The following is an 18,928-nucleotide window of genomic DNA, read 5'->3' as shown; positions in this document are numbered from 1 at the left end:
CACAAACCTTTCCAGACAAACATGGATCCATTTGCCACCAGCACACCCTGAGCCCTGTGTTTGACAGAACCCCATTTCCTTACCTACCCTCCAGATCATCAGGAAATACAGTGTATGTCTGCCTATCTGTTCATCTGTCCGCCTGTCTGTCTTTAGCATGGTCTCTAGCTGCTTTTCTGTTCTTTCCCATCTCTGAATCACCTTCTGACTCTGCTTTCTTCTTGTCCTCACTGTCTCACCTCATTTTTCTGCCATTCACAGACTGCTTCTCACTTTCCTCTTTTCATGTTTTTCTGTCTGTGTCCCTGACTTTCCTCTCTGTCTTCTCCTACCTGGTCCATTCCCATTTCCTCATTCCTTCCTCATCCATCACTCCTTCCTTACAATCCGTTCCATCAATTCATGGTGTGGGAAGCAGGATGTGGAATAGTTCACACTGTGTTTTCCCTCTCCACCACCTGGAAAGACAAGGCCCACAGGTGCTTGGCCCCAGTGGTCTCCAGGGAATCGGCACACAGCCCAAGTTACACCACCACCCTGTGACCTGAACACTCTGATGTTTGAGAATTGTCCCTGCCCACAGCAGGAGACTGCCCCGGTTAGCCATGGAATGTCCCTGGTGACCAGGACAAGGACCAGGAGGAAGAAAAATGATAGAACTTACCGGTTGAGATACAAACAGAGCAATAACAGGAGTACACAACAAGGAAAAGAGAGAGAAATAAAACTCAAGTAAATCCATGGGATGCACAATACTCCCCACCCACTGACCTGGAGCCCAGCCCATTCCTGAGCAGTGGCAGGCAGCACCTGGCCAGCTCCCCTCAGTTTCCATACTGAGCATCACATTGAATGGGAGGAAATATTCATTCGTCAGCTGTCCTTGAAATGTTCCCTTCCAGCTGTTTGTGCACCTGTTCTCTGGCAGAGCATGAGACACTGTAAAGTCTTGGGTTAGGAGTAAGCAGTGCTTAACTGCAACTGAAACTCTGTTATCACCATTGTTCTCATAGTGAATTCAGAACACAGCACTGCCACAGTCTCCATCTGTTAATCCTGCCTCCTGCTTAGCACTTGCATACAGTTTTCCTCAGGCCTTCCATGGAAACTTCTCCTTCAATGAAACACTGAATTGGGTGACACCCATGAGCCTTCTCCTCCCCACCGTTATGAGGCAGAAGTTCCACCAGGGATCCTCACCCATTTCCACTTGTTTTTCCTTCCCCACTGTCCGGCAGAGCTCTAGGCACACGAAGGAGAAGAATGAGGGAATTGTGCTGCCAGCAAACCTCGTCATAATGTCCTGTCACTCCTTCCCTGTGTCCCTTTCACCCCTTGCCACTGTCCCAGAAGTTATTTATCCCTGTGCTCATTGGGTTCCCCAACAATCCCATGCAGAATTTGTGGAGCAGAGGACACGTGGATTTTCTTCAGAGCAGAAACACCTGAGGGCGCAGTGCAGAGGCTGCAGTGGCCTGGGTCTCCTCAGCCTGTGAGCAGAGCAGCACAGAGGAGCCCCTGGCAGAGCATGAGTGAATGAAATTGCACTGTACAGCTGCTTGCTAGACCCCAGTGCTCTCACTGCCTGAATCCCAGTAGCAGCCTCCACACCCCACTGGAGGACAAGCTCAGTCCTGCCAGGAAAGCCAAACTCCTTGTAGAGGCCAATTCTCAGGGCAGAGGGGGCAATGGCACTGATGCTCTCTGTCCCCTGAGCAATCCCTGAATTTGCCAAATGAAGTGTGTTCCTTTAACCCAACCTCCAGAAGCCCTTGTGCCACAGGCAGCACCAGTGTGACACACCCTGGACTCCCAGCTAGGCCCCTGGTCTCAGGGAGAAGCCATTTCTGGAGGTACTTAGTGTATTTCCTGTCACCAAGGAGAGGTCACCCTGATCCCCACCCCCAGCACCTTGTCACCCCCATGGCTGTCCCTGTGGGCTACATTTTATCCCTTCTCTCTTCACATGCCAGCCCATTGACTGTCCCTCACCTTCCACTCCGACTCCTTTCACTGCAACGTCCATGAGAGCCCTCAAAAGTCTGAGTGCTTGGACTGCTGTCGCGTATTTCGGGGGCCTGCCTCCCTCTCATGGATGGTATTTGCAGTGCTCACAGTGCTGCATAGAGAAGAAGAGCCGTCACACAGCTGGGTGGGACGTGGGGTGGCCACGCAGGAACTGAACTGGCCATGTCTGGGGAAGACAGGGAGAGTGCATGGGAAAATTTAAGGGACCTGTATGGGGCCTTTATCCCTCATTCCTCCATCTCCCAAGGACTTCAGAAGTAGGAGGGGAGCAGCCAGCATTCCTCTGCCTTGCACACACTCAGCCTCCCCTGCAAGATCAGCACAGCTCTGTCCTTCCAACCCCATAATTCCCACCACACCCACCCATGCCCAGCCTGCCCCTTCCACCTGCTACATCTCTGCAGGTTTCTGCTTTCCTGCCATAGTTTGTGATGACACATTCCCCAGGGTTCCCAGCCAGCCAATGCCTTCTCTCATTTCTTGGCTGGCCCCACCCCGAGATGTTTCACACTCACTCACTGCTCCCACTCCACATATCTTTGGGCAGCCACAAGAGGCAGGTTGCTGAGAGGGTAGGGGCATTTCCCCCATGGTTCTCTGCTGGTTCTCTTTGGCCATGCTGGCCCCTCTGGGTAAGTGAACTCAACGCAGCCCCGAGCACCTCCACTGACCCCGCTGCTGCTCTCCCAGCTGTGTAGCCTGTTTCTGGCAGTGTTTTATTCTGCAGAGCTTTCTTCATTGAGGCTAAGCAGTGAATGTGTTGGGCAGGAATCCCTGAATCTTCTGCAATGGCTGTCTATTTGACATTCTTTGTGCAGCCCGTAGATGGTTCCTGGTTTTGGATTCAAACTGCCTACGAATGCATTGTGCTTATTGAGGAGAGATTGGAAATTCACCTGCTGATCTGAAGAGCTGTCCCATGCCTTGAACTGCTCCCTTGGCCGCCCTAGTTCTACCCACCCTTTCCCTACCAACCCACAGTGCCTAGTTCAAATTTTTCTCATTTTTTCCTTCTCCTCACTGCTCCTACTTTTCCTTTCCAGTGTTAGCCCTGGAACAGTCTCCAGACATGGTGATAAAAGAAGGCCAGTCCATGAATCTGGAATGTTCCAAGAAGAAATCTTCCAACAGAGCAATGTACTGGTTCATACTGCCTTCAGAGAAGAATTCCAGTCTGACCCAGTTGGTTTATGCATTCGAAGGTGGTAATGCAGTGGTGGAGAAGGGTTTTGAGAGCCATTTCAAGAGCAGCAAGATAAAAGGAGACAGAATCACCCTCTCAGTAGAACATGCCTTTCTCAATGACTCTGGCACATACTACTGTGCTGAGAGTGAACACAGTGGTGAGACTGCTCAGGGAGCTGAGCACAAACTTCTTCCTGCACATACAGGACCTGCTTTCCACCCTGTGGGTGCTGCATGAGGCAGGGTGATCACTTCTCACTCATTAGTTCCTCTGCTTCCTAGCCTTGCCTTCCTCCTCTTCTCAGATGCTGACAGTTTATTTGTCCATCTTTGTCTCCTTGCCACTCCAGGCCTCCCTCTGCTTTTAAGCCTTACTTGGACTACACTTATTTCTGTTAGCCCTTCTTCTCCTCTCTGTCTCCCTTCCAATCCCTACCTTCTTTTTTCTGTCTTCATTCTGCACTCCTTTGACTTCATCTTACTTAACTCCAGTCAACCCTGCTCATAATTCTCACTGTCAAACTGATCAAGTGCTTGTGTGGGAAGTTCTTGGTGCACCTGTAGATAAAGGCAAGGCCTGGCAGGTGTGGAAGTAGCCAGTACCATGTGGGAGCTGCCCACACGCTCCTCTGTTACAACGACTTGTCTGTGGTTGTTCTGTGGCCAAGGAATGTGAAAAGCAGAGCACAAGCCTGTGCTTACTCAGGTAAAGTGTTATGTGAATCCCTAACTTCTCCATGTAAAGTGGTGTCTGGGGCAGGATCGACCTGCCTTCCAGCCCTTGATCCACATACAGTTTATCTTCAGCAAACACACTACAAAAATTACAAGTTATGTTAGCAAGCTGTGCAGCTAACAGACATTTCCAACAGGTTACAGTGTTCTGTTCATCAGGGAAGGGGTAGAGAGTCTCCTCAGGAACTTCACTGATAACAGCAAGTTAGGAGGAATTGCTGATAACCCAGAGGGCTGTGCAGCCCTTCAGATGGGCCATGACAGGTTGGAGGGATGTGCAGAGAGGAACCTTCCGAAATTCCTTGTGTAGAAAAATATCCCCGTGTCCCAGCACAGGCTGGGGGCTGACCTGCTGATGAGCAGCTCTTCAGAGAAGGACCTGGGGGTCCTGGTGGACAAGAAGCTGTCCATGAGCCAGCAATGTATCCTGGTCTCCAAGAAGCCAGTGGTGTCCTGGGATGCATTAGGAAGAGCATTGTCAGCAGGGCGAGGGAGGTGAGGCTGCACTCAGCCCTGGTGAGGCAAATCTGCTGGGTTGTGTCCATTTCTGGGCTCCTTGGTACAAAAGAGAGATGGAGCTCCTGGAGAATGTTCAAGAGGGGAGATGAATGATGATTAGTAGAGTGGAGCACCTACTAGTAGATGATTTGTAGAGCGGAGTGTGCACAAAGGCTGAGGGTGCTGGGCCTGTTCTGCCTTGAGAAGGAACAACTATGTGGCCACCTCATCAATGTCTACAAGTATCTGAAGGGAGGGTCCCAAGAGGTGGAGCCAGGTTCTTCACTGTCATACCAAGCACTAGGTCAAGAGGCAATGGGCAGGAAATGATGCACGTGAGGTTCCACCTGAATCTAAGGTCAGAGCTTTGCAATGTGAGTGACGGTGCACTGGAGCAGATTGCCCAAAGAAGTTGTAGAGTCTATTGGGAGATATCCCGGAACCATCTGGATACAATTTTGTGCCATGTGCTCTGGGATGACTCTGCTTGAGCAGGGAGGTTGGAGCAGTGACCCCCTGAGGTCCCTTCTTAGTTGGCTGTCCTAGGTTGACTATATGATGTTTTTATCCCAAATTGTCTGTTCTGTTTTTGCTGAATAATAAGTTTTGCACCTTTAAGACTTTTTCCAGGAGTGAAGTGGGGGAGAAGAAGCTCAGAGTTTGTTTTCAGAAACTGCACTCACTCCTCCACATTCCTGCTCCTGGACTGTGTTGTCTGTGGACAGACAGACAGCGAGGCAGAGCTCTCCTTTGCTTTTTAGTTAGCTTTAGCTAGCCGAGGCAAAGAAGTTCCCTGGACTGTGGCTTTTCCTTTTCTTTGGACCTGCTCAAACCTGCTCTAGACTGAACACCCAGAAGAGCAGCAGCAGCTCCCACCTGTAGCCCAGCAGGCCGGGCCTGGGCCGCAGCATTTCCAGTGCCAGAAGGCCTGATAAGAAACTGAGTGAGCTGAGCTACAGCCCAGGGAGGGGATTTTTCTGAGTTTGTCTCTCTTTTAGAGTGGCAACAAGTTTCATTGTTTAATATTGTTTAAGTTTTCTTGTTTAATAAACAGTTTTTTCCACTTTTTCTCCAAGGAAGTATTTTTTACTGAACTGGTTGGGGGGAGGGGCCAATTGAATCTGCCTTCTACCCCTCTTTGGGGGTTCTCTCCCAAATTCGCCCTGAACCAGGACAAATATGTTTATTGGCACCCACTGCGGGGCCTGAGAAAATGGGAAAAACCTTTATTTATTGCATGTTGGTTGTGCTTACTCTGTAGTGGGTTAAAGCTGTCAGTAGCCATGTTGCTTGAATTCATAATGTCTCTTAGGGTGGAGGTCTTCATGTGGTTCTGGTCTCTTGGGTTCTTTGAAGTTTTAGTACTTTTTTGGTCACTAATATTATTGTCCCTTACACATAGTTTTTACAGTAGAGGAGCACGGATTAAAATAGCTATTGCGCTTGCCTTGGTGATAGTGGTTTATAGGGAGCTTACAAAGATACTGTAGTCTATTCAAAATATATATGGTTTATGGTTTCTTCGTCCTACCCAGCATCCTAGTTCCAGTAGTATGTTTTGGGGGTTTAATTGTTGTCGCTGTTGAGCAGGATGGGAACGAAAGGACTCCAAGTTCGAAGGCAAAGAGAATGAACTCTGATTTATTTCAAATGCACCGCTTTATATAGAGAAAACATCGTGTGGATTAATTTCATTGGTCTTAGAGTAAAAACACGTCACACCATAGGTGTGCAGTGAATGACGCACGGTAGCAGAGCATATCTATAAACAATGTGAACAACAAGATAGATTAGAGAATTATTTACATTCTTTCCCAACTGCTTCCCAGTCTCTCGCCTGGCCAGAAAACCCTTCTCTTTCTCTCTGACTGAGCTGAGAATATCCACAAATAATTGCACACGGTTTGTTAGAGGAGGAGCAGGGGATGAGGTTTTCCAGCCCCTCCTTTCCTTCTTCTCATTTGAATCTGTTATGTCACTTTTTGAGAATGTTCAGTTTTCACTGAATGTTAAAGAGACCATCTTTCTGGTATTCAATCTGGTAAACTTCCTTTATACAGTCTGCAGCTTCTCTAAGTGAGGGCTGAGATGTCCAGAGGAGCTGATGAGACCCCTGACCCAAGTGTAGAAAATCCTGAGTAGTGTAGAGAATAGGAAAATATGGGCCAAACCCTGAAGGAATTTTCTGACCCTGTAGAGTGGGATTTTCCACGTGAACAAATTCAGAACCCAGATGAGGTGGGGAAATACCTGAAAGAGAAGTGCCATGATGACTCTAAGGGGAAAAAGCTCATTGCAATAAGCTGGGCCCTAGCCTATGCTTATCGCACCCTGCTAGATACTGTAGGGTGGCAGATAGAGGCAGGGACGCAGGGAGATAAACCAGCAGCTACCCCAGCCACTCAGGCTGCAGCCAACACCCCAGCTACTCAAGTTGTAGCTAAATCAGACAGTAACCCTAAGCCACTGGCAGTTGCTGCGGGAAAGAAACACACAAGCAAAACCAATCGGCCAGTGACCAACAATGATGATCCAGGGGAAGGACCCTCAAAGCCAATTACTGACACAAAAGCTAGAGTTAGAGCAACTAACATAAGATCGGAAGCCACTATTAAGTCCTATTCCCTGAAGGACCTTCGTGGCCTAAGAAAAGATTACACTCGAAGACCTGATGAGTCTATGGTTAGTTGGTTAGTCCGTCTTTGGGATGCTGCAGGCGAGGCTACAATTTTAGACAGTAGTGAAGCAAGGCATTTAGGATCCCTGTCACATGATCCAGTTATTGACCAAAGCATAACGAGGGGGGCTGACTCTCAGAGTCTCTAGGCACGGGTCCTGGGAAGTGTGGCACAAAGATATCTGTGTGCAGACGATCTCTATATGCAGCAAACCCAGTGGAAGACTATAGAACAAGAAATTCAACACTTGCGAGAAATGGCAGTGGCAGAGATTGTCTTCTCAGATGATGTAACCACTGTAAATCCAGACTTCGTACCATGTACATCCATGATGTGGCGAAAACTTGTATGACTTAGGCACAAGAATATGCTTCTGCTTTAGCAATAATGAAGTGGGATGACAGTGAAGAGACCGTGCCTGAAAAGGCCAAGAAGCTCCAAGCATATGCAGATGCTGTACATGGCCCAACACATGCCAGAATCGCAGCGGTGGAAACACGTCCACAGAAATTAAAAGACAAGATGGAGGAGAACCACAAGAAACTCAGGGAGGAGATTAAAGAGGGTTTCCCCCAAATCTCAGCAGTACAAATCAGAAGTTCTGGTACCCAACACAGACATTCCCCAGATGGGGAAAGAAGGTACACCTCACGAGCTGAGCTGTGGTTTTTCCTGTGCGATTGCGAAGAAAACATGAAGAGATGGGATGAAAAAAATCTACTGCTACTCTGACACAACGGTTGCATGAATTGAAGAAAGGCAAGACTCCAAGAGGAAGTTTCACGAAAAGGGAAGCATCTCCAGTAGCCCATAACTGAACTGCCATATATGATGATGATGACGATATTTTCGATCTCCTTGAAGGAACCTCCAAAACATATGCCTCAGGAAAGAAGAATAACCAAGCTTAGAGGAGCCCTGCCTCTAGCCAGGTAGAGGCTAGAGAAAACCATGGTTTTTAGACTGTGTAGATTCGTTAGCCTGACACATCTGAACCACAAGAATATAAAGCTTTAGTTGACACTGGTGCGCAGCGCACATTAATCCTATCAAGATATGTGGGGATAGAATCTGTTTCTATTGCTGATGTAACAGAAGGATCACAGAATTTTACTTTAGTAGAAGCTGAGGTGAGCCTGACTGGAAATGAGTAGAAGAAACACTCTATTATGACTAGCCCAGAGGCCCCATGCATTTTAAGCATAGACTTCCTCCGAAGTAGGTATTTCAAAGACCCAAAGGGACTCAAGGGAGCATTTAGAATAGCTGCTGTAGAGACAGAGAGCATCAAGCAATTAAACAGCTTACCTAGACTATCAGAAAACCCATCTGCAGTAAGATTCCTGAAAGTAGAAGAGCAACAAGTACCAATTGCCACCTCAACAATGCACCACGGGCAGTACCGAATTAATCAAGATGCCATGATCCCCATCCACAAAATGATCTGTGAGTTAGAAAGCCAAGGAGTGGTCAACAAAACCCACTCTCCCTTCAACAGCCACATCTGGCCTGTGTGTAAATCTGAAGGAGAATGGAGACTGACTGTAGACTATCATGCCTTGAATGAAAGTAACTCCACCGCTGAGCGCTGCTGTGCCAGACATGCTGGAACTCCAGTACAAGCTGGAGTCCAAAGCAGCAAAGTGGTACGCCACTATTGACATTGCTAACGTGTTTTTCTCCATTCCTCTAGCAACAGAATGCAGGCCTCTGTTTACCTTTACGTGGAGGGGAGTGCAGTATACCTGGAACTGACTGCCCCAGGGGTGGAAGCACAGTCCTACCATCTGCCATGGACTGATCCAGGCTGCACTAGAAAAGAATGAAGCTCCAGAATATCTGCAGTACATCAATAACATCATTGTGTGGGGGAAGACAGCAGCAGAAGTGATTGAGAAAAGAGAGAAAATTATCCAGATTCTCCTGAAAGCCGGCTTTGCCATCAAAAGGGCAAAGTCAAGGGACCTGCTCAAGAAATCCAGTTTCTGGGAGTGAAGTGGCAAAATAGACAGCGTCAGATTCCCACCGATATCATAAACAAAATCACAGCGATGTCTCCACCAACCAGCAAGAAGGAAACACAAGCTTTCCTAAGTGCCATAAGTTTTTAGAGAATACATATTCCTGAGTACAGCCAGACTGTGAGCCCTCTCTACCTAGTCACCCGCAAGAACACTTTCCACTAAAGCCCTGAACAGCAACAAGACTTTGCCCAGATCAAGCAGGAGATCGCTCATGCAGTAGCCCTTAGCCCAGTCAAGACAGGACCAGATGTGAAGAACGTGCTCTACTCTGCAGCCAGGAGCCATGGTTTGTCCTACAGCCTTTAGCAGAAAGTGCCTGGTGAGACTTGAGGCCGACCATTAGGATTTTAGAGTTGAAGCTACAGAGGGTCTAAAGCCAACTATACTCCAACAGAAAAGGAAATTTTAGCAGCCTATGAAAGACTCCAAGCTGCCTCAGAGGTGATTAACACTAAAGTACAACTCCTCCTAACACCCCAACTACCAGTACTGGGATGGATGTTCAAAGCAAAGGTTCCCTCTACCCATCTATGCCACCAGTGCTATATGGAGCAAATGGATTGCTCTTATCACACAGCGTGCCCGGATTAGAACACTGAATCACCCTGAGATTTTAGAGATAATTACAAACTAGCCAGAAAGTGAAAACTTTAGTCTCACTGATAAAGAGGAACAAGAAGTGACATGTGCTGAAAAAGTGCCACCATATAACTAACTACCAGCAGAAGAGACATGTTATGCTGTTTTCACTGATAGTTCTTGCCGTATTGTAGGAATGAAACAAAAGTAGAAAGCAGCCGTATGGAGCCCCACACAGCAAGTTGCAGAAGCTACTGAAAGAGAGAGTGGATCAAGTCAACTCGCTGAACTCAAAGCTGTTCAACTAGCCCTAGACATTGCAGAAAGAGAGAAGTGGCCAAAGCTCTATCTCTACACTGATTCATAGAAGGTAACCAATGCTCTGTGGGGATGGCTGGAGAGGTGGAAAAAGACTAATTAGCAATGTAGAGGAAAACCAATTTGAGCTGCTAATGAGTAGAAAGACATCGCTACCAGGGTAGGGAAACTACCTGTAAAAGTTCACCATGTAGATGCCCATGTCCCCAAGAGCAGAGCCAGTGAGGAGCACCAAAACAATCAGCAGGTAGATCAGGCTGCAAAGATAAAGGTGTCAAAGATAGACTTAGATTAGCAACACAAGGGGGAGTTGCTCCTAGCATGATAAGCCCGTGATGCCTCAAGCCATCAAGATAGAGATGCCACTTTTAAGTGAGCACGAGACCGAGGAGTAAATTTAACCATGGACAATATTTCTCAGGTTATCCATGACTGTGAGATGTGTGCTGCCATCAAACAAGCCAAGCAAGTAAAGCCCCTATGGTATGGTGGGCAGTAGTCCAAGTACACATATAGAGAGGCCTAGCAGATTGACTACTGCCCCAAACACGCCAAAGCAAGCGCTACATACTCACAATAGTAGAAACCACCACAAGATAGTTAGAAACCTACCCTGTGCCTCATGCTACAGCCCGTAACACCATTCTGAACCTTAAAAAGCACGTCCTTTAGAGGCATAGTACCCCTGAGAAGATTGAGTACCCCTGAGTACCCCTTCAGACAATAAGACTGATTTCAAGAACAGCCTTATCAACACCTGGGCTAAAGAACATAGCACTGAGTGGGTGTACCATATTCGCTACCATACACCAGCTGCAGGCAAAGTAGAGAAGTACAATAGACTGTTAAAAACCACCTTAAAATTATTAACTAGAAGATCTTTCAAAAATTAAGAGCAGCATCTGGCAAAAGCCACCTGGTTAGTTAACACCCAAAGCTCTACCAATTGAGTGGGCCCTGCCCAATCTGAGCCTTTGCATGTAGTAAATAGAAACAAAGTCCCAGTAGTACATGTCAGAGGTTTGTTAGAGAAGACAGTGTAGATCAATTCTGCCATGAATACAGACAAACCCATTCGTAAAGCTGACTTTGCTCAAGGACCAGGTTGCACATAGTAGATAATGTAGAAAGATAGAAAAATACAATGTGTACCTCAGGGAGATTTAAATGTTAAGTGAGAACTTATGTGTAAATAACAGTTTGCTGACTGTTACTACTATTATCTTTGTATAGCTGTATATTAGATGTGTTTGTAGAGTTAGAATATATATATTAGTTTTAGTAGCAAGCTGACGATATGGGATAAGGGGTGAAATGTCCTAAGTCGATTATAAGATGCTTTTATCCCCAATTGTCTGTTCTGTTTATGCTAAATAATAAGTTTTGCACCTTTAAGACTTGTACTGAGAGTAAAAGGGGGGAGAAGAAGCTCAGAGTTTGTTTTCAGAAACTGCACTCACTCCTCCACATTCCTGCTCCTGGACTGTGTTGTCTGTGGACAGACAGACAGCGAGACAGAGCTCTCCTTTGCTTTTTAGTTAGCTTTAGCTAGCCGAGGCAAAGAAGTTCCCTGGACTGTGGCTTTTCCTTTTCTTTGGACCTGCTCAAACCTGCTCTAGACTGAACACCCAGAAGAGCAGCAGCAGCTCCCACCTGTAGCCCAGCAGGCCGGGCCTGGGCCGCAGCATTTCCAGTGCCAGAAGGCCTGATAAGAAACTGAGTGAGCTGAGCTACAGCCCAGGGAGGGGATTTTTCTGAGTTTGTCTCTCTTTTAGAGCAGCAACAAGTTTCATTGTTTAATATTGTTTAAGTTTTCTTGTTTAATAAACAGTTTTTTCCACTTTTTCTCCAAGGAAGTATTTTTCACTGAACTGGTTGGGGGGAGGGGCCAATTGAATCTACATTCTAGAGGAACCCCTTTGGGGGTTCTCTCCCAAATTTGCCCTGAACCAGGACACTGGCACATCCCATGATTCTATCCTGCATAACAGACACTCGTACAAAGCATAGGCCTGCATGGGGCAATCCAGGTGGTTCCCACCCTGCAGATCCCCAAATGTCCACACTTCTCAGGGCCTAAACACAGGGCCCCCCCATAGCAGCCATGCCTGTTCAACATCACTAACTCCTCAAGTATCGTGTCTTACTCAAGGCCCCCTCTACACTGCCCTGCCCTCTGCACACCCCAGGCCATTGGAGACCCTTTGCATGGACACATCAGGCACGGCCTCCTCTCTGCTGGAGTGCTGCTGGTGTGTGGGGATTTGGGGTTTCTACAAAGAGTAGCCCAATCTCTTTGCTTTTTTCTCCCACTTCTGTGGAGAAATCTGCGGTCTTCCCTGAATCTTTCTAGGCAGCTTGGGGAAATGAATACAATGGGACATGCTCAGAACTGCAGCAGAGGTCTTGGGAAAAGCTGGAGGCATTGCTGCTCTCCTCTGCTGACAGGACACAGGGCTACATCTGCAAAACCCAGGATAGCCTTGAGTAACTGGATCACTTGATGTCCTGTATGGGCCAGCCTCACACTGCCATGCTCACAGCACAGCACGGATGTACAGAGTCTCTGTCAGACCTCTGTGCCCAAACTCCGTGCGCACAAACTACGAGTGTCTCTTCCTGCCTACAGGGATGTCCCACTGCCTTGGGCAGGTGAACAAGGCTGTGTGCAGTGAAGAGGACATGGTTTTCTCCAGCTTCTTCCATTTGTGTCCTGATGCTCTTTTGTACAGTGCTGCAAAGAGGCAGAGAGCGTATCCGTTCTTTTCTGGCATGGAGAAGGTCAGTGTGTAGCAGCACATCCTGTGGGGCACAGCCTTCTCCTCAGAGATCCTTCTGAGGTGCAGTCTCTCAAGGGACAGTCCCAGTGTGGAAGCAAAGGCAGCCTGTTCTCTCCTTGAGATCCCCCTTTAGTGTCACAGGAGACCAGTTACAGGAGTATTCTCTGCCAGGCTCCAAGAGACACCCGCTTGGCAGGTCAGCAGCCATTCCCACTCCTGGATATCACGTCAGGCCTGACTCGGACAAGCAGTGATTCCACATTGCAGCTTGCAGGGCTGGGAGTCTGTGAGGGTGGCTAGGGAGGAGAAGACAAACAGCAGGACACAGACACAAAAATGCATTCCTAAGATTTCCTTCTCTTCCCATCAATTTCTGCCATTTTGTGCATTCCTGTGCACACGCTCAGGCTGCCACACAGCCCCATCCTGCTCTGTGATAGCTCTGAACTATGCCACCTACTGAAGTCCCACCTACTCTTGCACAGCCACGTTCACACGCAGCAGGGAGCCAGAGGAGCAGAGTACCAGCACCTCATGACTGCCTGCAGGTGTCATTCCCCACCGTTCCTGGACAGCCAACAGCCTTGTGACATTTCAGACTCCCGCTCACTCCCCTGCCCAACCACAGAGAGACGTAGCTCTTCCTCTCCACCTCTCCTCTTTACACATCTCTGTGTCTGTGCTGTCACCAGGGGCAGTTTGCTGGAAGGAGGGGATTTTCTCTATGAATTTCCAGTGGTTCCTTGTGGCCATGCTGCTCCCTGTGGGTAAGTGGGCTTCCCTTCCTCTTGAGCAGCTGCACTGGAGCTGCTGCCGCATCCTCAGCTGTGCTCCCACTTCCTGGCAGTGCCCCTTTCCTAAGGCTTCCAGGGGGGAAGGTGGGCAATGAACCAGGTGAGCCATTCCACCACCTATTGGATCAGGAAAATTTGAAAAGCTGCAAATCTGTTTTTTCCTGCCCCTTATTAATACTTCACTTGAGAGTTCTAAAGTCATTATTTCTCACGACAGATTTTCTCTTGCATTTGAAGCTGGTTTATTGGGGATTTTTGATCCTGTGTGTCTTTTTCAGAGAATATCCTGCGTGTCTTTTTCAGAGGGCACTGTCCCATAGCTTTCTGATATCCTAGTGGCATTCCATCCCATGGCATACTTCAAGGATGTGCATTTTTGTCCTCTTCAATGCATGTCACTTCCCATGTTTCATCTCCTGTCTTTCTAGGCTGGGCCCTTCAGCAATCCCCAGATACAGTCGTCCGGGTGGGAGACACCGTGACTCTGGAATGTTCTGCATCAGGAAAAGATTTCATATACATGTACTGGTACAAGTTACCCGTGGAGAAGGATGCCAGTATGCAGTTGGTTGTATATTCAGTGGAAGGTGGCAAAGCAGATATTGAGAAGGAATTCAAAAATCGCTTCCAGAGTAATGGGACTAGGAACAACCATTTATCTGTGAAGATCGAGCATGCCCTGCTCAATGACACAGGCACATATTTCTGTGCTGAACAAGATCCACAGAGACTCGAAGGCTGGTGCAGCATAGCACAAACCTTTCCAGGCAAACAGGGATCTGCCACCAGCACACCCTGAGCCCTGTGTTTGACAGAACCTTGTTTTCTTACTTGCCCTCCAGCTGTTGAGGAAAAACATGGCATGGCTGTCTATCTGTCCACCTGTCTGTCCATCTGTCTGTCTTTAGCATGGTCTCTAGCTGCTTTTCTGTTCTTTCCCATCTCTGAATCACCTTCTGACTCTGCTTTCTTCTTGTCCTCACTGTCTCACCTCATTTTTCTGCCATTCACAGACTGCTTCTCACTTTCCTCTTTTCATGTTTTTCTGTCTGTGTCCCTGACTTTCCTCTCTGTCTTCTTCTACCTGGTCCATTCCCATTTCCTCCTTCCTTCCTCATCCATCACTCCTTCCTTACAATCTGTTCCATCAATTCATGGTGTGGGAAGCAGGGTGTGGAATAGTTCACACTGTGTTTTCCCTCTCCACCAGCTGGAAAGACAAGGCCCACAGGTGCTTGGCCCCAGTGGTCTCCAGGGAATCGGCACACAGCCCAAGTTACACCACCTCCCTGTGACCTGAACACTCTGATGTTTGAGAATTGTCCCTGCCCACAGCAGGAGACTGCCCCGGTTAGCCATGGAATGTCCCTGGTGACCAGGACAAGGACCGGGAGGAAGAAGTCCGAGTGGAGTTTTCAGCAGGGGTGGTTGGTGTTTTCAAGCATCTGGTCTGGCCCATCCACCACATCTCCTGCTGCTTACTGAAAGTCACGAGGGCTGCCCTGACTTGCTTATTCCTCTTTCTCTCCAGTTTAAAACAGAGAGCAAAGATCTGGGGGAATCCTCACCTAATTTTTCATCATCCATCAAGAACAGAAGCTGGAAATTCCTTCCTGGAGTGTGAAGCACAGCCTTGGTCAGGGGAGCTGCAGCACATGCCATAGATGTGGGCACACGAGCTGCTGTCTGGTGCTCAAGTTCTTGTGGTTTAAGCCCAGTCAGCCACTACGTGTTACAGCCACTCACTCACTACACCCTTCCCATGGTAGAACTTAGAGGTTGAGATCCAAACAGAGCAATAATGGGAGTAAATAAAAAGGAAAAGAGAGAGAAATGAAACTTAAGTTAATCCATGGGATGCACAATACTCCCCACTCACTGACCCTGTGCCTAGCTCATCCCTGAGCAGTGACAGGCAGCACCTGGCCAGCTCCCCTGTTTCCACACTGAGCATCACATTGAATGGGAGGAAATAGCCTTTTAGCCAGTCTGAGTCTGCTGTCCTGGAAATGCTCCCTTCCAGCTGTTTGTGCACCTCTTCTCTGGCAGAGCATGAGACACTGTAAAGTCTTGGGTTAGGAGTAAGCAGTGCTTATCTACAACTAAAACTCTGTTATCACCATTATTCTCATAGTGAATTCAGAACACAGCACTGCCACAGTCTCCATCTGTTAATCCTGCCTCCTGCTTAGCACTTGCATACAGGTTTCCTCAGGACTTCCATGGAAACTTCTCCTTCAGTGAAACACTAAATTGGGTGACACCCCACAAGCCTTGTCTTTCCCAGCATTTTGAGACAGAAGTTCCACCAGGGATCCTCACCTATTTTCACTTGTTTCTCCTTCCCTATTTTCAAGCACGTCTCTAGGAACAGAAAGGAGAAGGATGAGGGAAATATGCTCCCAGCAGACCTCGTCAGGCCTTGGTAGAAGGTCTGTCACTCCTTCCCTGTGTCCCTTTCACCTCTTGCCACTCTCCCAGATGTTATTTATCCCTGTGCTCTTTGGGTTCCCCAACAATCCCATGCAGAATTTGTGGAGCAGAGGACACGTGGATTCTCTTCAGAGCAGAAACACCTGAGGGCACAGTGCAGAGGCTGCAGTGGCCTGGGTCTCCTCAGCCTGTGAGCAGAGCAGCACAGAGGAGCCCCTGGCAGAGCATGAGTGAATGAAATTGCACTGTACAGCTGCTTGCTAGACCCCAGTGCTCTCACTGCCTGAATCCCAGTAGCAGCCTCCACACCCCACTGGAGGACAAGCTCAGTCCTGCCAGGAAAGCCAAACTCCTTGTAGAGGCCAATTCTCAGGGCAGAGGGGGCAATGGCACAGATGCTCTCTGTCAGTCCCCAGGGTTCCCAGCCAGCCAATGCCTTCTCTCATTTCTTGGCTGGCCCCACCCCGAGATGTCTCACACTCACTCACTGCTCCCACTCCACATATCTTTGGGCAGCCACAAGAGGCAGGTTGCTGAGAGGGTAGGGGCATTTCCCCCATGGTTCTCTGCTGGTTCTTTTTGGCCATGCTGGCCCCTCTGGGTAAGTGAACTCAACGCAGCCCTGAGCACCTCCACTGACCCCGCTGCTGCTCTCCCAGCTGTGTAGCCAGTTTCTGGCATTGCTTCCTTCTGCAGAGCTTTCTACATTGTGGAAAAGCACTCAATGTCTTGGGCAGGAATCCCTGAATCTTCTGCAATGGCTGTCTATTTGCCATTCTTTGTGCAGCCCGTAGATGGTTCCTGGTTTTGGTCCAAACTGCCCAGGAATGCATCTTGCCTATTGAGGAGAGATAGGAAATTCACCTGCTGATCTGAAGAGCTGTCCCATGCCTTGAACTGCTCCCTTGGCTGCCCTAGTTCTACCCACCCTTTCCCTACCAACCCACAGTGCCTAGTTCAAATTTTTCTCATTTTTTCCTTCTCCTCACTGCTCCTACTTTTCCTTTCCAGTGTTAGCCCTGGAACAGTCTCCAGACATGGTGATAAAAGAAGGCCAGTCCGTGAATCTGGAATGTTCCAAGAAGAAATCTTCCAGCTCAGTTATGTACTGGTTCATACTGCCTTCAGAGAAGAATTCCAGTCTGACCCAGTTGGTTTACGCATTCGAAGGTGGCAATGCAGTGGTGGAGAAGGGTTTTGAGAGCCATTTCAAGAGCAGCAAGATAAAAGGAGACAGAATCACCCTCTCAGTAGAACATGCCTTTCTCAATGACTCTGGCACATACTACTGTGCTGAGAGTGAACACAGTAGTGAGACTGCTCAGGGAGCTGAGCACAAACTTCTTCCTGCACATACAGGACCTGCTTTCTACCCTGTGGGTGCTGCATGAGGCAGGGTGATCACTTCTCACTCATTAGTTCCTCTGCTTCCTAGCCTTGCCTTCCTCCTCTTCTCAGATGCTGACAGTTTATTTGTCCATCTTTGTCTAATTGCCACTTCAGGCCTCCCTCTGCTTTTAAGTCTTACTTGCACTACACTTGCTTCTCTCAGCCCTTCTCCTCCTCTCTGTCTCCCTTCCAATCCCTACCTTCTTTTTTCTGTCTTCATTCTGCACTCCTCTGACTTCATCTTACTTAACTCCAGTCAACCCTGCTCATAATTCTCACTGTCAAACTGATCAAGTGCTTGTGTGGGAAGTTCTTGGTGCACCTGTAGATAAAGGCAAGGCCTGGCAGGTGTGGAAGTAGCCAGTACCATGTGGGAGCTGCCCACACACTCCTCTGTTACAACGACTTGTCTGTGGTTGTTCTGTGGCCAAGGAATATGAACAGCAGAGCACAAGCCTGTGCTTACTCAGGTAAAGTGTTATGTGAATCCCTAACTCCTCCATGTAGAGTGGTGTCTGGGGAAGGATCGACCTGCCTTCCAGCCCTTGATCCACATACAGTTTATCTTCAGCAAATATACTACAAAAATTACAAGTTATGTTAGCAAGCTGTGCAGCTAACAGACATTTCCAACAGGTTACAGTGTTCTGTTCATCAGGGAACGGGTAGAGAGTCTCCTCAGGAACTTCACTGATAACAGCAAGTTAGGAGGAATTGCTGATAACCCAGAGGGCTGTGCAGCCCTTCAGATGGGCCATGACAGGTGGAAGGGATGTGCCGAGAGGAACCTTCAGAAATTCCTTGTGTGGAAAAATATCCCCGTGTCCCAGCACAGGCTGGGGGCTGACCTGCTGATGAGCAGCTCTTCAGAGAAGGACCTGGGGGTCCTGGTGGACAAGAAGCTGTCCATGAGCCAGCAATGTATCCTGGTCTCCAAGAAGCCAGTGGTGTCCTGGGATGCATTAGGAAGAGCACTGTCAGCAGGGCGAGGGAGGCGAGGCTGCACTCAGCCCTGGTGAGGCAAATCTGCTGGGTTGTGTCCATTTCTGGGCTCCTTGGTACAAAAGAGAGATGGAGCTCCTGGAGAATGTTCAAGAGGGGAGATGAATGATGATTAGTAGAGTGGAGCACCTACTAGTAGATGATTTGTAGAGCGGAGTGTGCACAAAGGCTGAGGGTGCTGGGCCTGTTCTGCCTTGAGAAGGAACAACTAAATGGCCACCTCATCAATGTCTACAAGTATCTGAAGGGAGGGTCCCAAGAGGTGGAGCCAGGTTCTTCACTGTCATACCAAGCACTAGGTCAAGAGGCAATGGGCAGGAAATGATGCACAGAAGTTCCACCTGAATCTAAGGTCAGAGCTGTGCAATGTGAGTGACGGTGCACTGGAGCAGATTGCCCAAAGAAGTTGTGGAGTCTATTAGGAGATATCCCAGAACCATTTTGTGCCATGTGCTCTGGGATGACTCTGCTTGAGCAGAGAGGTT

The 18,928-nt window shown here is 48.3% G+C and overlaps 1 gene segment (V, D, J or C); it reads left to right on the top strand.

The window, feature by feature from the left end:
• Nucleotides 1-13,549: 13,549 nt before the first annotated feature.
• Nucleotides 13,550-14,371, top strand: LOC128783729 (T cell receptor alpha variable 5-like). The segment is given in 2 exon segments: nt 13,550-13,592; nt 14,048-14,371. Coding segments are annotated over 2 exon segments (367 nt in total).
• Nucleotides 14,372-18,928: the final 4,557 nt, after the last annotated feature.

The sequence above is a fragment of the Vidua chalybeata genome, chromosome 2, assembly GCF_026979565.1.
Source record: "Vidua chalybeata isolate OUT-0048 chromosome 2, bVidCha1 merged haplotype, whole genome shotgun sequence".
Lineage (NCBI taxonomy): Eukaryota > Metazoa > Chordata > Aves > Passeriformes > Viduidae > Vidua > Vidua chalybeata.
The sequence above is the reverse complement of the archived record's forward strand: the minus strand, read 5'-3'. Positions and strand labels throughout refer to the sequence as shown.